Source organism: Channa argus, chromosome 16 (genome assembly GCF_033026475.1).
Source record: "Channa argus isolate prfri chromosome 16, Channa argus male v1.0, whole genome shotgun sequence".
Classification (NCBI taxonomy): Eukaryota; Metazoa; Chordata; class Actinopteri; order Anabantiformes; family Channidae; genus Channa; species Channa argus.
Genome location: NC_090212.1, coordinates 16,543,778 through 16,563,823, shown reverse-complemented (window position 1 = coordinate 16,563,823; position 20,046 = coordinate 16,543,778). Strand labels below are relative to the sequence as shown.

Below are 20,046 nucleotides of genomic sequence, written 5' to 3'. Positions count from 1 at the left end.
AGAAATATCTAATTAACAGAAATGAATTAAAATGTTTTGTATCTTTCTCCTTATGCCAGTTTAAACTCCACAACACTTTACCCCCCAGTTCAAATAAACTGGTGGGTTAGTTATAAAATAAAACAAATGAAGCAAAAGGCCAAGACAACACACATCTTCAATCTTATAGTCAGTGATTCAACTGATTAAGATAAAAATTAAATAAAAAGGCAATCTGATAATTTACTTATTACATAAAATATGTTTCATCAAAAGGTTAATAAACGCAAAGCCAAATTTTTATTAACAATTTCATGTTCATCTTTGGAACAAATATTTAGGGCTGCATTATGATACAATTTTTTTATTTTATTATTATATTTTAACCAACTGTGGGAATACAAAAAAATCTTTTTTGTCTCATAAATTTTTTTTAAGTTTGTTATCATAAGACACAAAACCCTCAATTTCTGATATTTGATTCATTAGAACAACAAAATCTTTGTTGTTTTTCTTGGAACTTTTTATTTTTTATTTTTTTAAATAAGCTGCTGATTATTTTTTGGTGCAGCTCAAAGCAGTTCATCAACTGAGAAAATAATCATGATTATTCAGTACTCAAAATAATCATAAGTTGCAGCCATATACAGCTTATGTAACGTCTTCGGATTTAAAAACAACAGAAAGAGTTTAATTTAAAATTTTAAATCAATATGTGTAAACATGCTTGCTCCTTTCCTCTCCTGATAAATCACCAGAATGTGAATTAGTAATGTGATAAACTGGTGTTAAAATAAAAAAAAAATTATTGTTAATCTTTGAGCCAGGCTGCGAATGATCCCAGCCTGGGCATTAGGTGGTCTCACAGACCAGTGGAGATGCTCTCCCCTCAGGATACACTTCCCAAGCCCTCCCCTTCCTCTCTCCTGTTACCATGACAACAAAGACCATAGCCTCCAGCTAAAGCGCCAAGGCCGATCCAATCCTCTTGCAACGTCTCCCTCGTTTCTGTCTTTCTCTGGCATGCTCTCACTCTCTTCATCTCTCAGTCCGTCTCTTCTCCCCTCTCGTTTCACAGGGGAGAGGGAAAGTGGGACATAACCCAAAAAAATAAGAGCCCCATGCAAACTTTTAACCCCTCGGCAGCTCTGTTGTAGCCATAGAGCTCAGATGTGCCTTTACATTCCACTTCAATCTCTTAATAATTTTTCATTAGCACAGAGATAAAAGCTTTACCATTTATATATTATTACAGTAAGTAACAATACAAATAAAATAATGACTAGAAAAGCACAAAATTAGCCAAATCTTGTAATTTAATACAAGCCACTGCCTTAGGACTCAAATTTGCATTTCAAAAAAACTACAACTCAAAAAGCGTCCAGTAATGTGTCGCACACGCATTAAAAGCTGGAGTTTGAAAGACAAACTACAAAAACAAAAGATGCTGCACTTTTTCTGCTCAACAGAGGAGTTCTCTCCCAGGCCTTGTAAACCCATTGCATTAAACTGGTGGAATGCTCCTTTAATATGAAGAGTCCAACCTACCTGAAGCAGAAACTGAAAATGCAGACAAACAAACACTCTCACCATCCAGTCCATTGTGCTGTTCGTAGGTGCGTTTGCCCAGGATGGTGGGGGAGCCATTGTTGAGAATGGGAGAGGATTTTATGGGCGTTAGACTGCCCATAGAGATGGACCCACCACGAGTCGGGGGGTCGGGTTTGGCTGGACGGGGATGTGCTTCTGAAACATGGAGAGAGAGGGAAAGAAATTTGTAATTCAGGCAGGACATCAAGACGCATCTGCAGGAAGAGAATTAAGGGGCAACATCAACAGTTTTCAACATAGAACATTATATTAATGCTTTTAAACATCTGCCTAACTTTCCTATATTAACATATCTTTATGTTCTATGGCATACAAAGACATCTACTCCCCTAACTACAGCCAGAAGACGTAAGTTTAAGGTGTTATAAAAGCGCATATTTTTTTTACTGCACAATGATTTTGGCATGTTTGACTAAAATAAATGCCATGTTAGCAGGCTGCCCAATTTGGCTAAATAGTTAAATCAGACGCTGGATGACCTGTTTCTTACCTAAATACCGAACCACAGACTCCAGAGGTTTACGATCCACAGGTTTTAGTGGCAAAGGCTTTTTTGGCCTATCTGGCAACCGCAGGGCACCTGCAGAATTTTATTGCAAAAATGCAGTAAGTTAAAATATAATGATACACAGTCTAGTTTATGGTATATTCTTAAAATAAACATCAACAAACAGCAGGACACAGGAGGTACAGGGCAGCTGCAGTATCGGTAATACTGGAATTTCCCCTGGTTTAATCAGGTCCTTACATTCTGCTTTGACGGCTGCTGTGTTGACAGGGAGGTAGGGGTGCCTGGCAAGATATCGTGGCCTTATGATTTCCTGGCAGAGGCGGCGAGCCATGCGCGTCAGCCCGGTGGTCTGCAGGTAAAAAGCCTGTCGCGTCTTCACTGCAAACTTGGGGCTGCTGCTGTGGCGCAGGGGCAGACCGTGGGGGCTCTGGAGGTAGAGTAAAATACTCCAAATATACAGTGTAGCAAAGACTGTTTGTGGCCTCAGTGCATTAACAGCTTTCACTTGATTTAATTATTGCTGATAGACTGCAGACAAGAGAACATCTGGAGTAATCTTTTTTGAAGTAGATTTAACTACTCTGACTTTTCTGTTCACCCTGGAGTCCGTGTGTGTGCTTACCATGTTGCGGTTGGGTCCAGGCCTCTCTCCATCAAGTCTTGTGGGCATCTTCAGGCCACCGTACTTCTTCCAGTAGGTCCAGCACGAAGCGCACAAGCGGCACTGCATGTTAGGAGGTCCCCAGGAGTACCACTGGTAGGAGCTGCTGCCTAATCACACGCACGCATGCACATACAACATCACATGGGTAAGCACACACAGAGAAAAAAAGCAAGTGCACTGATGCACACAGAAACTGCACATGATCATGATTAACGTTCACACAAGCGAGAGCATAACCTTTAATCATTCTTTACCGAATTAACTACAACTATTAAAAATAACTCAAGTGATGCTCTCCTGCAGGGCATGTAATGCTATTCTCTCTGCTCTCACTTCTTCCCTTATGTGTGCCACATAAAGAGCATGAAATTGACTGTGCTCTTTAAATTACCTGATTTTAAATTGAATGTACCATCGCTGATCTATTTATTTTTTTTTTATTAATCTATTGTAGAAAAGTAAAAACGCAGAATTTGGACCCCTCCTCTTTTGCAAAGAGGTCATTCATTCATTCAGATTTGAAAGAAGCCTTCTCCCAACTGCTGTTTTGAGATCTCTGCACAGGAGTTCAATGGGATTCAGATCTGGACTCATTGCTGGCCATTTCACAACTCTCCAGCACTTTGTATGGAACCATTCCTGAGTGCTTTCTGAAGTGTGTGTCGGGTCATTGTCCTGCTGGAAGACCCACGGCCTCTGGTGGAGACGCAGCTTTTTGACACTGGCCACTACGTTGGGGCCCAAAGTTCTTCGGTAATCATCAGATTTCATGATACTGTTCACACAGTCAAGGCATCCAGTGACAGAAGCAGCAAAGCAACCACAAAACATCTTTCAACCTCCACCATGTTTGACTGGAGGGACTGTGTTCTTTTCTTTTTCTGTAAACGGTACCATGATGTCCTGTACCAAAAAGCTCTACTTTTGTCTCATCCGTCCAGTACGTTCTCCCAGAAGGATTGTAGTTTTGGCAAACTCCAGTCTTGCTTTTTGATGCCTTTGTGTCAGCAGTGATGTCCACCTGTGTCTCCTACCATAGTGTCCCTTTTCATTCAGATGGAGACAGATATCAGGAGCTAACACTGTTCCCTGTGTCTGCAGATCAGTTTGAATTTGTTTGGACGTTAATCAGGGCTCTTTATCCACCATTCAAACAATCCTTCGCTGTAATTCTTCATTAATTTTTCTCTTCCGTCCACGGAGATTAGCTACAGTACCACGGGCTGTAAACCTCTTGATATTGCGCACAGTGGACACAGGAGCATTAAAATCTCTGGAGACGGACTTGTAGCTTTGAGATTGTCTCATGTTTTTTTTTTTCACAATTTTACTTTACACTTCTTTCTTTTCTCCATTTTAACTGGTCTCAAGTGTGATTACTATATTGCCCACACCTGTTACCTGCCACAGGTGTGTCTAAATATAAATTACAGGAGCATCAAATGCTTGAAAAGCAATTATTTCTTACAATTTTGACAAGGTGCCAATAATTTTGTCCAGTGCATTTTTGAGTTTTGTGTGAATTTGTCTCAAGCTTGACTTTTCTTCTGTTTTTTGTGTTGTTCCAGTGCAAACAAAAATAATAGGCCCGTGAATACCAAAACATTTGCAATTGGAAGGACTTTCTGAGAGAAATGTTGCATTTTCTGACAGAATTGCAAGGATGCCGATATTTTTGGCCATGACTGTATATTCACATCTGGTACAATATGCCTATAGAGGTGCAATACTACCAAGTCACACATTTTGTGTTACATTGTTGGGGAAGAGGACATCAGGCTGCAGGCACATGTTATTCAGCTACAATGCATCTACACTGTAGATTTGAAGCAGGAGTATACATTTCCCTTTAGGCCACCAGGTGCCCCGAAATTCACGGCACATTCAGGATCTGCAGGTGCAGTGTTACATGTGAGTGACTTACTATAGCAGCTTTCACAGGCTCTGCCGAGGGTGGGGGTCTGCCCTGAGCCTGGAGGTCCTGGGACCCCTGCACCTGCTGCCCCATTCACCAGAGTTGGCTTTACATTGTTACTCAGCTGGTTCGGGTTTGGCTTATTACTTTAGTGGCACAGAAAGAAAGATGCAGTCAGACTAGCAAAATAACACAGGCTTATTTGATGTACATTCACCAAGAGAACAGATATCATTCATCAGCCTGCTGCTGCTGGAGACACTGATACTGTACAGAGAGCTGCCATGAATATTAATACAGTGAAAGAAGGGCTTGTGCTCCAAGAACAGCACCACATGTTCAACTTTGTATTTTTTGGCTCTCTGAGTAACATTACAGATAATTCAATCTAAAATGTTCTTGATATCTCAACTTAATGAGTTTTGGACAGCTGATCCCAAATGAATATAATTAAACCCATTTTTAAACAGTGAAATTTGCATTCAAGTACTCACTAGTTAGGGATGTAGACCTGCTTCAACTTGCTTTCTGCCTCAGCTGCTTTTAAACGTTTCTGGAGCAAGAATAAAAAGGTTGAGGTAGAAAGAACAGAAATGGAACAGAAAAAACACCATGATCAGACTAAAAACAATACAGTTTAAATAAATAAATTCACACAACAAGATTAAGACAGGTTATTAGCATTCGGAGCCTTATTTAGCATAAAACAGGACTGACGTCTGAACAATGTGTTCATACAAGACTCAATGGGTTTTCTATTTTGTGAAACTGACACAGTCCTCAATGTGGAAAAAGATGGCCTGAAAGGGGTAAGAGTCTCCAAGGTCAACTTCCGGATAACCCATCGAGAAGAGAAAGGTTGCTTTTTGTATTAGGGATGTAAATAGAGCCTCTTTATTTGCATATGGGCTCCCAAGAATATCAGGTCAGGATATTCTCCAGGGTTGCTTTCACACCTGTGGCGCACATCAGGAGATAATCAATGTGAAACATATTCTCACTTTTGAGGAAATACTGAGTATAAACTGCACAAGGGATTGTAGCTGAGTCGAATGTGTAGAAGTGTGCAGATCAAAAAGTATGCTGTGGAAATTTCAGGGATTTGTTTACAGCACATTAAAGATGATACACAACCAAGTCTTGTGCTGTTCCGTGAATTTCACAATTTTAAAGTGAATCACAAATTTAATTGTCTGTCCAGTTATCGTCTTCATCCAAGTTAGTGTTCTTCCCTGTTGGGTTTTTGCATTTGTCGCTTCCGCAAAAATTGTAGGTTACGTCACCCATGGCCCACTGCATGTCCCTTGCAGTGAATTCTCAGAATAATTACCTGCTCTATTCACACGTGCTCAATCGCATAATATCAGGACTTTGTATTAGGGAGTTGGCTGCATAATGTGTGCTCTCACATAAAGCCCCTCTGGATTTTAAATTTTTTTTGTACTTTCGGCTTATCCTGTGAGTTCAGGGTCGCCACAGCAGATCATTGTCTGCATGTTGATTTGGCACAGTTTTTACACTGGATGCCCTTCCTGACGCAACCCTCCCCAAAAAGTGGTATTATCCCCAATTTCTACCGGGCTTGGGACCAGCACTACACAGCTGGGGAGAGGAAAGGGCTGTGGACAACTGCCTTATGAACTGAGCTACAGCCCCTAAAGGCCCTCTGGATTATTTCTAGATAAACTCAGGATTCCAGTGCATGTCTGAAAGGGGCTACAGATGCAAACAAAAATCAATGTGAAGCACTTATCAGATAAAAAAATTAATTAATAAATAATAATTTAAAGGAAATACAGCATTCTACAAATCATCAATTGAAAGGCCAAGTTAAGTTTTTCTGAAATCCCGGATTTATAATGGATATTTTTACCTGCTGTACATATCTGTCTGTGGTCTTCCACATGTAGTAATACTCGATAATACTTGTCAGAGACTTCCAGGGCAACTAGAGAAAAGACAAAGAAATAATTATTTCAGTTTAGTGGTTATTAAAGTCAGTCCCTCTAGGATTTTGGGATCATTGCACCCTAATTTTGTATCAGCCTGTCTCAAAAAATTGTGATTAAAGTTGCAATGTTTTATGAAAATACCACTTTATACTATAAGTTTTTTAAATCGATATTAACAGCAATTAAATGAATAATCCTACAACACATGTTCACACAAATGCTCTCCCACAGTCCCAAACCACACGCAACGTTAGCAGCAATAAATAAAATAAAAGCCTAAATGGCCACACAATCTATTTGAACTTACTGCAGCCGCTCTGCAAAGTTTCCCATAAAAAGTTTGAAAGGAAAGTGAGCTGTCAAATAGTGACCCCACCCATAATGGTGGTGTGGCCCTGTTTGAGAAAAGGTCCGGGTGGAAGCCAGAGTGAGCCGCACTGACAGCAAACAGCCACCAGGTGGCAGAGGGATGTGAGAGCAGAGCACAATGTGCTTCTCGAACAGCAGCAGCACCATTCCTCTCTGGCTTAATGCACAGAAGTCTGCAAGGAGTTACAACACAGCTTCCACTCCGCTTTAAACTACCACGCACACTTTCTTTCCCCAGTGCTTCCAGGATCATTTTCAGCTTAAAGCTTTTCACTCTTTAATGTGAGCTGGCTGCAGTGCTGGATTACAAAACTACTTGAAAGTTGTTTAAAAGCCAAATCAACTACATGTAGATATAAAGTCCAAATGTCTGCTGCAGGACTTCTACCCCAATTCTGTGGCTTCTGCAGGCAAAGGTAGCAATTATGGTTGCATGGGATACCTACAATACTACTCTCGAAATCAGAATACAAGCCCCCCACACACTGGCCATGAGCAGTATACCTAGTGCTATATATACCTCCCCCGCATAACTACACTACTTTAGCAGACCATTAACAATTTCCTTATAAATACCATAGTTATGAAAACATTTTAGATAAAATGAAATAAAAGCAAATTACTAAATTTAAATAAAATGTAGGATTAGGACTAGTTTGTCATTTTTACAAACATGCTCATTCCCTGTGAATAATTGTTACTACTTGTTCCTTGTTGTTGTACAACAGAGCCAAGTTTTTTTTGTTTAACAGCTGGATATGAGAGATTCTCATTCTACGTGGAGCAACAAAGTAAATAAGCATATTTCCCAAAATCTCAAACGGGTCCTTTCCACTTGCTTTTATTGATTTGCTACTCACAAAGTCCTGTTGGATATCTGTGAAATCTTTGCCGTATTTCTCAAGTGCTTCCTCGAATAGGTTGGCCTCCGAGGCACTCCACTCCTCCATTTCATCCCTGCAGAGGACAGGCCCACCCTGAGGCACCAGTGCTGCGATGGCTCGGGTCATGTCATAGCCCGTTGCGTGTAGAGTGTCCATGGCATGAAACTAAACAAAATGAAAATACTAAATAAATAAATAAATACATTCTAGACTTCAAGCCAAGTACTGTTTGGACCAAATATGCAATGAAGAAAATCCTGATTTCTTGAGATGAGCATTTGTTTTTATTTGTTTAGTGCACAGAGTTTGTGAAACCCCTTGTAGAGCAAACAAGCACTGTGTGTGTTTGTGTCTGTGTGCGTGTGTGTGTGTGTGTGTGTGTGTGTGTGGAAGGCCTCACATCTATGTTTTATATATGAGGATAAGATCTAGGGCAAAACAGAACCGCAACTAGCTTCTGGGGCCAAGGGCTTGTTAAGAATAACCAGACACAGACCTCAACAATCACTAACAGACACATAAACACACATACACAAACACATGTGCACTACAGGCATTTTCTTTGATTACCAGCACTGCCTTGCTCCTATGGTGTGATGCGGATTAAACTCAAGGCTGCTTTTATGTGTGTGCATGTAGTGTATATCTCACCAAGGTGATGTCTCTGGAGGCTGCAGCAGCGCTCATGTGAAGACTGGGCTGCCGCACCGAACTACTGCAGTCCAAGGCTCTGGCGAATGTACCTACTGACCTATGACAAAGCCAGGATGCAAAAGATACTTTTACTAAACCATCTGCGCTCAGAGAAAACTTACAATTTCGAGCAATGTAGCGTTGCCAAGCAAATTATACTTTTTGTGACAATTAGCACTAAATCAAACCATATTTAGCCCAAAAAGTAAAACAGATTTTAGGAAATGTTTGAAGCTGCATGTGTGATTTATACATATCCACTTGGGAGAAGTAGGAACTAGTTGACAAAACACCACTATTATTGTTTATATGGCATACAGCTGCTTATTTATACATTTAGCGGTTATAAAGCATTAAACATTATTACTCTATTATTATTTGGAGTCACCATTCACACACTTGTAGCCCTGTTTTTGGTTGCCATCAACTCCCGAGGGAAATCGTCTGGCTGGCTGACTGCTAATGTGCCACCATGTTCCCTAATTTATAATCTCTCTCTGCCATTTTGTGCTGAGAAAGTAGCGTACAGTGTTGTCCAGAGCTTCTGAACCGAGGCGTTTGCTGCAGCCAAAGGTAGGACTACAAGAGTAGTCATACCAACACAGTAAAATTGTGGCTGCCAAGATTTTGAGATGAAACTGGAAATAATAAGGTCTATAAAGCTGAGCTTCAGGTGTAAGTTGACGATTCTCTGTAGGTTGATCACTTTGAGAAAAAAAAAGTTTCCATATTTTCCTCAACATAATCTTTAATGTACAATAAGCTATTACAGTTGTTTCTTTATCAGAAATGTAGAAATTCATTCAAGTGGATTGATATTTAATTTATCAAGAGTGATGGAAATCTACATTTTTCATTATTTTACTGTACTTTTTTTATTATACACTTACTTCAGATGATGAAAGAACATTTGTACTAACTGAACATCCATTGTTTATGTACTAGGTTTGGGGTTAAGTTTGCATCCACTTTCAATGCAAATTAACCCTAAACATAACATAATGCTGCACATGACTGTACATTTGGGAGCTACGTGACTAACTTCAAAATGTGGAACTAGTTATATTGTTAGGTATATAGTTAGTTATAGTTATGATATGGAAGTTATGTTGTAGGTAAATGCCCTTCGCCCTCTTCTGCATTTTCTTACCGAGCTACTACCAAGAACTGGTCGATCTGTTTCTCTGTAAGTGAGCTGTTGGGGTCCCAGACCTTTTCCTCTAGTTTCTCCAAGTCTCTGCCATCATCTTCACCTAAATGAAACGAGAAGACACACACACACACACACACACACACACTTTTGTTAAACCATCCAAATGTGGTTCTCAACTGCCCACAGCATGAGTGTCTAAAATCCACCATCAAATTTAATTTCTTTTTGATTTATTTTTAAATAAATTTGCTCTTGTAGAGCTTTAATACCTCTCCCACTAACCAGCCAACCTGCCTGAGATTTTAACACACGTTGAGGAATTTCATTAACATGGGTTTAATTAAAAAGATTAGCATTCCAGGGTGCCCTAATAGCAATTTCAGATGTTTTCCTACCTGCTAAGAATAAAAATCTGGCAAGTAACTGAACCCTAAAATTACCAGAAACATGTTCACATTTGTAAATATCTGCATAATTATTTGTTACAATATGTCTCAATAAAGAGAAATAATTATAGATTATTTTTCAAACAAGATATAAAGTCAATCAACACTTGAGTAAACAAATTAAAAGGCCAAAAGGTAACAAATAACTGATCCCACTGATCTCTTGTTGCAAGGTGACATTAAAAAAGGTTTAAGACCCAACCAATCTAAATTTAAAAATACTTAATATTTCTTATGGGCTTTTTACTAGTAAAAGTTTATTTAGGACATTTAAGATGTTTCTCTACTTTAAAATGTTTTTCCTTTCCACTCTCTGGGTGACTAAAATCATCAGTTCTGCAGCAGACAAAAATCTATATTTTTTTTATTCAGATTATGTATAATTATGCTGCCGCACTGTGATTGCCATGGAAACCTAGGTCAGTTGTTTCCCCTTTTTTTTGTTTTTTACAACTTCACTTGCTAAAAACAATTACAAGTTACTGCTGGCTTGTTCATAAAATGTTCCTGAGAACTGATCAGTAACAAAAACATGAAAAGTTGAACTGTTTATTATGCTGAAACACTCCAAACATGAAAATAAACTCTGAAGATGGGTAGAATGTCCCCTGCAGGAAAATGTAAATGTGCTACTTTGCAAAGAAGCTGGCCTGGAAAACTGTCAATCTAAATGCCCATGATTTCAATATGATGTACCTTCTGTCAAGAGGTCGGTGATGTCAGCCTGGTACTTGTTCCCAACACGTATCTCGCCCTTATCAGCCAGTAGAGTCTTCTGTTGAGGGTCATACACCAGCGAGTAGAAGAAGGCATCCTGGGAAATACAGATGGCAAGAAAGTGTGAGGATGGCAAGAAATGTACAGGAAGCAAATGGGAAAACAGAGGTGAAAGAGGAAAGTATCTCTCTCTGCATGGGTGTGTGTGTGTGTGTGTGTGTGTGTGTGTGTGTGTGTGTGTGTGTGTCTTTTCCCTCTTCTAATCTCTCATCTCCTGCTGAATAATTCATCTTGCAACAAGAATCTTATTATTCATAGTAAACGCAGGCACACTCTGTCTCAACATACCACCTGAAGTTTTACACAGCTAATCAGTTTAAATAACCCACTCATGGTGTACATACCTCTCTGTCCAGGTAGGACTTCAGAGCTTCCGTCTCATTCAGCAGCGTCACACAGCACTTCCCCCTGGATCCAGCAAAGAGACGGGAGAGAAAAAAGAAGGCCGCAAAGAGTAAAGTAGGAATAAAGGGCAAAAGGATATTTGATTGGTCAGAGGATAAGTAAGGAGGACATGAAAAAAAATAATTAGCATAAAAATGAAGAAAAAACAGAATGGGAAACTGGTTACCTCACCACAAGATAAAAGCTAGAAAGCTCTGCCCTGGAAAAAAAACTTTCTAAGGCTGTGTTCCCACAGAGATTTGATTTGTGTGGAAAAAGCTGCAGACTGTCCAACTGAATGGGGAAATGTAGCGGGGACTGGCACCACAGGGGACTCCAGCAGAACAACACAGGTTTGTGCGAAGAAAAAGTTGGATCTGGGTCAACTTTGACTGCAACGCAATGTGACGTCATCTGGCAATATGATGAATTGATCAATCACATGTATGAAAGCACACATTCTTGATCAAATGAACACTGGATTTCTGCCAATTATCTCGAGATTGTCCCAACCAAAGATGAAAGAGCTTCCACTAGGATATTATTTGTACAGTTGTATAATCCTGCCTAAGTACTACAGATCACTGCACCGTGTTTTGGCACATGGTGTGGACTCCCCAGATCTTAGTACACTGTCAGGAGTAGGTGTGGTGTTTCTTCTACTGGTCAAAGCACCATGCATCATTTTAAAGCAAGGCCCTGCATCAAAACAGGTGGTCTGAGCGCACTCTAAGCTGTGGACCCCACCTGAAAAAAAAAAGTACTGGCCTAGCAACAATGTTCTGGAGGTAGACAAACCTGTCTACCTACGAGAACTGGAATTCTCACATTCATTGGCAAAACAAAACAAAAACAAAAAACGTGGCAGCAACAATCAACTTTCACTTTTAGTATGTTTAAGTGGCACTGACAACAAAAGATGCAGAAATGTAAAGAAACATATTCCAATCATGGATGAAGAGTTGGGGACAACGCAGACTATAGGGTCAAGACGGAGGGAAAATGAGGTAAAATAACTTAATATTAAATATAAATGATTGCAGATCACCCTGAGTTGTGACCTCATTGGTTACCAATGTCAGACGTTTAGAAAATCATTTTTACAATCATGGTTCAGTGTGTTGACACTCATAGCGTTCAAGCCCGCGCCCCAACTGCTGCTGTCTGATTTCAAGTAGTTGAAACTAATTAGTCTGTAGCCTAAAGCAAATAGTTTGGCAGCTTGATAAACACCTCAATAATTCTGCTGCAGAATACTGTTTTTGTCAGGCTGGAGTTTTTGTTGTTTTTTTGTTTTTGTTTTTTTAAGCAAATTTGTTCTTCCGCAATTCTTTAGAAATGTCAAGTAATAAGGCAATGACGAGGTGAGTTTGCTTGGAGCTTACTGCTGAGCAAACGCAGCTCTATATGTAGAAGCAGCTTTCTGATGACATTTAAAGCTCAGCATGCACAAAGTCTATGAGTGGATTTATTTGGTGCCTGGGTTTGTTAGAATCAACTAAAAGCTGATTGGCTCAAACAACTTCCTACTGACTTTTCCAACACACTTTCAATTATTAGGGAATTATTTGTGCAATTACTATGAGCAGCAGGAAAATGAAAAGAAATTAGGGGTTAAACAATTAACTTGTGGATAAATCTAATATTAGACATCAATTAATACCTAGAATTACTTAATTAAAACAAGGTCATTTTCTTCAGATACACCTATAGACTAACACAATCTAATACAACAGTTCTACACAAAAGTCATGTTTTCAGTCACAGTTTGTACTGTAATGGTAAATGGGACTTTGTTTTACTGCTGCTTCACAATAAAAGTGTTCAACTGGTGAATGAAAAATATTGTGAAGGATCAACAGGACACACTAACCACTACTGTCCAGTAAGATTATATTTGCAAAATGAGAAAATTCAAAAGCCATTTTGAAATTCTTTTGTTAGCTTACTTTTAACGTTTGCAAGGAAGTAATGGGATACGAAGGATTCCAGCTATAAAACGTTCTGCTATACAACATAAGCAATAAAGCAAGATGTCCTAAAAACAGAGTCACGTTAATTTCAATTTATAGCAAATTCTAGGGAAGCCTGTTCCTATTAGATCTGTCAAAATAGTGCCCTGAGATAAACCGATTAACACCACATCATTTAGTGCTTTACTGTCACTGAGGTGTGCTGCCGAGTACCTGATGTGTGTGGCAGGTAATGACTCTAGTTGGCGGGACAAGAAGAGCTCTCTGTGTCTGAGCTGGTGTTTCTGTTTCTCGGGAAGATCGGCCATCTCTGGATTCTCCATTTCCTCCTCCAGCTCCCCTGGGTGGAGAAAGCAGGCAAAGGTCATACATATGCACATCAGACGAGGCGGAACAATGGCGTCCACAGGGAAACTTTCGGGGTGTGTGCAAATGTTTCGACAGCCGCGTACAGCCTCAGGTGTACAACAAGCAGACATAAACCACAAGGATGCACACTTGATGGGCTGGAACTACGAAGTCCCCTGGGAGAACAAGACTTGTGCATACAAAAAGGTATTTTACATAAAATGCCACTGCTCATGACTAAACAAAAACAAACATTACAGTATGAATGCAACAACATCAGGCTAAGGTTTCCCTTTCCAGTTTTTAATTTATTCCATAAACATCAGTGGGCAACACTCATTTCCTGTAAGATGCTCCATCTGTATTTGTTACATTGTTGTCATGGGAGAATCTCATATATTGGAAACATGGACTATAAAAGACCCTTAATTGCGTGTAAAAAGAAAGTGTAAAGCTAAAGCAGTTTTTTAATAAGTAATTGCCAGAAAATTACATAACCACTTCTGTCTTAAATGCCACAAAGTTTCAAATGTACAGTTTTAAAGCCTCTCTTTGCCGTACATCATGGTAAACTGCTCTGGGAAGTGATGACAGCATTTTTTCACTACTTTCACACATTTTAGTTTAAAAAAACAAACAAAAAAAAACAAGAAAATAATCAACAGACGACTTAACCGTTAGTGGCAACCATTGTAGAGCTTACTCTATTCCATCTGTAGATAACAGAGTTTGAGCACCTTATTTACTGGTGATTATATTTTATAATTTAAATGCAACTCTTCTTTTTCTGTCAGCTGTTCCCTTTTTCGGGGTCGCCGCAGTGAATCATCCGCCTCCATATAACCCTATCCTCTGCATTCAGTCTCTCCTCTGAACATGTCCAAACCACCTCAATCTGGCCTCGGACTATCTCCAACATATCTAACATGAGCGGTCCCTCTGACGTACTCATTTCCGATCCTGTCCAACCTCGTCACTCCCAGACAGAACCTCAACATCTTAAGCTCTGCTAGCTCCAGCTCTGCAGTGCCACTGTCTAAGCCGAACAACATCGCTGGCCTCTCTACAGTCTTGAGCACAAAAAGAAATGAGAAAAAAGTTGGGCACCGAATATTTTAAGGATAGGACTTTGTTTACCCAAATAACATGTGGCTGCAGCCATGCAGACAGCTCCAGGTCTTATTCCCAGGTTTAGCTAAACTTTCCCTCTCCCCCATTGCACTCAGGGGGAACGTGATTTAATCTGTATTGCTTTAAACATTAAAGAAAATTACATTTCAATAAACAGGAACATAAGAGATGAAATCAGCAGTCATTATTTACTGATAAGTAAATAAACCAATTCCAAAATATTAAAGGGCGACTTCACCAATTTTCATGGCTTTAGTTTAGGGTGTAAATGTACCTTAATGCTTTGACACTTCCCTCTGACTCCCCTATATTCAAATGGTTCTCTGCTTGTAGCTGAAAAGCTCCAGTGACATTACCTGGAGGAATGTTTTACTTGGAGATTAGATGAAGTCCTCTTTGGGAGCTCTGGAAAAGGAAGTTGACTATGATTGTGAGCAACAAGGTGGCATAATCTGAACTGAAGGTTCCTCCAAGTGATGTCATCTGGTCGCATTTTTCAGCTCAAAGTAGAGAGATATGCTGATATGGGGAAGTCAATGGGAATTTTAATGGCATTTATGTACATGTACTACACAAACTAGAACCCCCCCCCCCCCCCCCCCCAAAAAAAACAAGTTCAAAATCAGTGAAGGCATCCGTTAAGATTTTTAGAAATTCACAAATCTCTCCTTCACAAAATTGCTCAGACCTTTAATGCATTCATTCCTAATTAAATGCACAACGTGTAGTGTGTAAAAAGTGAAAGGCTCTGAATACTTTCAGAAGTTACTGTAATAGTTTGTCGCAGTCCCCCTGTATGTGTGTTGTGGTACGACTGTACTGTAATGGGAAAAAATAATCAATGCAGTCCTACAACAGGTCAACCTACAACAGTCTCAGATAGGCAAAGTGATATGATCTGGATTTCTTTTAATCCTACGTATTACCTCACAGGCACCTGGTGCCTTGGATTGCAAGGAAATGCCCCACACATTCAAATACAAATATAGTCTAGAAGTCCTTCAGAATCGGTCCATAAAGGAATGGATGGAGCAACTGTGGAGGAGCTATCAGCCCATTTTAGTAGGTCATGTGTCTGAGTCATTCTACAAAGAATGGAGTTAGCTGCTGCTGGTAGGCAACATCTCCACTGCACACTCTTCCTCATCTGTGGATGAGGAAAACAGAGCGAGAGAAGAGGAGAGTGGGGTTGAGACAGAAAGGAAAATAGATAAACAGGGAGACAGATAAAATAGGCACAGAGGGAGAAAGTGTGACAAAAGTGATAAAGAGCAAGGGAGCATGAGATGAAGACAAAGAGAGGGAGTGGAGGAAGGAGAGCAATAGAGAAATCAGCAGGGAGAACAGGAGGAAGAGAGAGAGACAGGCAGACAGAGAAAGTGGTGAAGAGAGTAAGGAGGACAGTGAGGGAGCTAGAAGTAAAAGAGTGGAGAGAGAGAGAGAGAGGGAGGGAGAGAAAAGTCAGTACGTGCTCCAATTCATTTGGAGTTTCATTAGAGGAAGCGAGACAGAAAGAGGGAGACAGGGAGCAGAACAAAAGCAATCAAGGGATTTTCAGGAGAAGAGATGTGTGGCCAAAATCAATAAATACTCCTTCACTCCCTCATTCTGCCCGGCACTCAGCACCCAGCAGACACACCATCCGTGCACGAGCAGAGCGCATACACACAGCATGAGTCTGACTTCATCTTCTACCATGTAAAACAACAAAATATAGACAGCGATGAATAATGAAAGAAATAAAACAAGATTTAAGAGAATAGGAAAATAAGTTGGAAGTTGGCGGGCAGACAAAAATGTGTTTGAATGTGAACTGTGTGCGTTAGAGAGGTGCCGTTTCATGAAGATGCTCAAGTCTGGCACTGTGTGCATGTGCTGTACAAGTGTTACATTTACTTCACATTTTAGAGGAATTGAGTGATGCTCCAGTCATGATGAGCATGAAACTGGCTTTACTGGTCTCTTCTACAAATGCACCAGGAGTGTATTAGCAAAACTGACTTTTACTGTGAATGAGGGCCATAAGCAAGACTTACTGCTAAATGAATAATGGTCTAAATTAAGATGTGTTTATTTTCTGCCCTTTTCAATGCCCATCAGTTAAAATGTAAAGGTAGAAATGAATTTCAAGTTAATAATCCAAGTTATAGTCATAGTTTTATTTTCCAGGTAACAGATTGATGAATGTTTGAAACAGTTTCTACACAAAACTGCAAATTGACAAAAAACAAAATTTATATTAGCCGACGCTATAGTTTTAAATATAATACATAAACACGCTACTGTCTTCTCCCCCCTAATTATTCAATGTACAATATACCTTTTTAATGAAACTGATTATGTTCCTTGTATTTTAAGCTGGAAATGACTTTCTTAGTTGAGTCATAATAATTTTATTCTACAATCTGTCAGAAAGTTATGAAAAATACCTGTTTCAATCTTACTACAGGCAAAGGTTTATGTAAACCCTTCAGTCCAAATGTCAAAGAATTCTCATACACTATTACATACAAAGTTGTAGCAAAGGAAAGTACCAAAGTCTCATTCGAGAAGTCAATTCATTAAATATGTGACACTTTGTTTGAAAAGTGACTGAAACCAAAAAAAAAAGAGATCACCTTGGTATTAATGTAACTACAACATTACATTTTGTTCTGGGCGAGTATTTTATTCCCTTTTTAGACAGCCAGTATTAGACATCTGACAGAAAATGATGGAAATGATATGCAGTGAAGGCCTCTTATTCCTCAAACTATCAGGATGCTTCAATGCATAAACATTCAAACAATCAACTCACTCATTAAATATGTGGCCTTTGCTGTGTGATGAACCACCTCTGCTCATTACACCTGAAGTTTAATAAACCTAATATTAGATTTCATTAAAATATAATAAGGTGCACTTTTTCCCCAGGCTTTGCAGGGTGCCTCCACTGCATTAGACTGCGGGAAACCTGGTCATCAGTGCAACAGTCTGTGCAAGTCCTGAAAAAAGTACACGAGCCACTGAACTTCTTGCATAAAACAAGACAAATGAAAGCTTAAGAGATGAGGAGATATTGTTTTAACTTCCTATTTGCAAGACCTGATTAGAGCAAGGAGACAAAAGATGGCCAGGAGATTAATTCAATGTACTGAGGAGGATAAAAATAAATACATCAACTCTTAAATATGTCTACTGTACATACATTATGTGCTATTCTCCTTTCTAAAATACTGTATATAAAAGGGATGCGGTACAGGAAGTAAAACCCTTTGAGGCACATGTATGAGCTCTGTCTGACGACACACACTAAGCCAAGTCTCAGTGTGTGTGTGTGTGTGTGTGTGTGTGTGTGTGTGTGTGTGTGTATGCATACTTCCACATGCATTACTCTCGTTCGGTATGCACACATCCATGCATTCTCAGACTAGCAGGATTACGTAGTGGTCCATCAGGAACCTGGCTGTGCGTCCTTGAGTAGCAACTCAACTCCCCAAATTCAGTGCTTCTGCTCTCCCCCTCTGAGCCAATCTCCTGGCAGTGCACCCACACCATACTCTCTACAAATTGCCTCTCCATCTCACCTGTCCCAGCCAATTATCAATTATTGATGAATGGGTCGCCTTACCAAGCTGAGACGGGCTGGGGATGGAAAGGAGAGGAAAGAGCAGGCCTGAGGGCGAGAAGAGGAGCCGACCATTAATACCTTTACAAACTGACTGCACCTCTATGATACAGTGTTAGAAGGTACAGACACTTTTTCTTAAAAATAATGGATAGAAAAAATAAAAATGCTCATAACTCCTACTGAAGCAGGAATCTCTTGACATAAAATCATTAGCGATGTGAGAAGATGTCATCTGAGAGTTTTACCCTAACCTGGTCTTAGAGTGCTTTGCAGAAAAGTGATGAAATTTTCTGACCTCATGCTCTTGGCCTGTCTGTTTCTTTTCCTCTGACTCAATTAAACCCTGATTTAAAAAAATAAATAAAAAATTCTGGCAATATTGCCCGTTTGTGCTCTCATATTATAGAGGGTGATTGTGAAAATGGAAAAAGTATCTTGATTTAAATGACTTTCTAGTGTATCATGGGCATTTTATTCCACTCTAGCTAAATTCCAAGAGTAAGAACAACAACAGCATAGTCAGTAGAAAACAAAAACAGTGTAGTGAGACAATGGAGTGCAGTAGTGCCAGCCATCTTTCTGTCTACTCTATTAGGGTTACAATAGACCTTTAGGTCTAGTCTGCATTCACTGAAGTTTTGCTTCTGCATTTTGTGGTGGAGCTGCAGAATCATGTGTTGTTCAGTAATCAAAATGGTGACAGAGTCAATGTCAAAGATTCAGCACGTGGACCATATGTGATGAACAGATCATAAATATTAAGTTACATTTCTGTATTACTGCAAGGTCTGCACTTGTGGTGTCCTAACAGTCCAAATTATATATTATTGTCAAAGAGTGAAATGTGCTCTATACACAGATGCTGTAGCTTATGTTTGCTTTCTCAAGCTACAAAACTAGAACATTTATGGACAAGCTGTTCGTGTAGGCATAGAAAAACGTGTCATTTAAATATGGTGTACAATATTTCTCAGACGTGAACATCCCTCCACAGAGTTGATCGGTTAGACTCACTGGACAGACGTTTTCCGCACTTCAGATGTTTCGATGCTTCTCCAACATGCAATACCATCTTCACAAAAACATCATGGTATCAGTTTGGAATTACACAAAGAGACAGACTGCATCCACAGATTAACAGTGGCTCTTAAAGTCACTTGGAACAACCTGAGAAGCACCCAGATAAAATGTGCACACGAACTAGCACCCTTTCACACCTAATACTACCAAGTTTAGTTTTTAAAAACTAATAATTTACATTTTTTTCATGTTCAAAGTCATAAAGATCAAGTTCCAAAATGGTGGGTGCTATACACATAATTATTCAACTCTAGAGCCCTGTTTTGTCATACCCTCTCTATATGTCTTTAAGAACTGCTTTATCTTTTAACTTCCACACACACAGTTCTTAATGCACAAAATGGAAGGGGGGGGGGGGGGTTCTTTAGCATAATTTCTGGTTTGCAGAAAAACTATTTCTGGTGTAATTTTCCCCTTGGATTCCTGAAAAACTGTACACTTTGGAGGCCAATCAATAATATGGTACATGACCAACTTGACTTTGGTTGAACTGGTTCAATTTTTGTGCATTACTCCACTGGCGACATTGTTGCCCATTTTTCGTTTGAGCTAGGAGCCACATTTCA

General features: G+C 39.6%; 1 protein-coding gene across 3 annotated transcripts in view; it reads right to left on the bottom strand.

The window, feature by feature from the left end:
* The window catches only part of mta1 (metastasis associated 1), a 40,761-nt gene that overhangs the window by 1,745 nt on the left and 18,970 nt on the right, over positions 1 to 20,046 (bottom strand). For 2 of the 3 annotated variants that reach the window (XM_067479143.1, XM_067479144.1), the window contains exons 5-18: positions 18,401 to 18,445; positions 13,525 to 13,651; positions 11,299 to 11,362; positions 10,874 to 10,991; positions 9,729 to 9,831; positions 8,537 to 8,636; positions 7,862 to 8,050; positions 6,554 to 6,628; positions 5,175 to 5,233; positions 4,690 to 4,826; positions 2,724 to 2,872; positions 2,339 to 2,528; positions 2,081 to 2,170; positions 1,570 to 1,725 (exon numbers count right to left, since the gene is read on the bottom strand). In XM_067479143.1, the coding sequence (XP_067335244.1) occupies positions 1,570 to 1,725; positions 2,081 to 2,170; positions 2,339 to 2,528; positions 2,724 to 2,872; positions 4,690 to 4,826; positions 5,175 to 5,233; positions 6,554 to 6,628; positions 7,862 to 8,050; positions 8,537 to 8,636; positions 9,729 to 9,831; positions 10,874 to 10,991; positions 11,299 to 11,362; positions 13,525 to 13,651; positions 18,401 to 18,445 (1,602 nt within the window). The remainder of the gene's footprint in view (positions 1 to 1,569; positions 1,726 to 2,080; positions 2,171 to 2,338; positions 2,529 to 2,723; positions 2,873 to 4,689; positions 4,827 to 5,174; positions 5,234 to 6,553; positions 6,629 to 7,861; positions 8,051 to 8,536; positions 8,637 to 9,728; positions 9,832 to 10,873; positions 10,992 to 11,298; positions 11,363 to 13,524; positions 13,652 to 18,400; positions 18,446 to 20,046) is intronic. The other variant, XM_067479145.1, reaches the window with a different exon arrangement.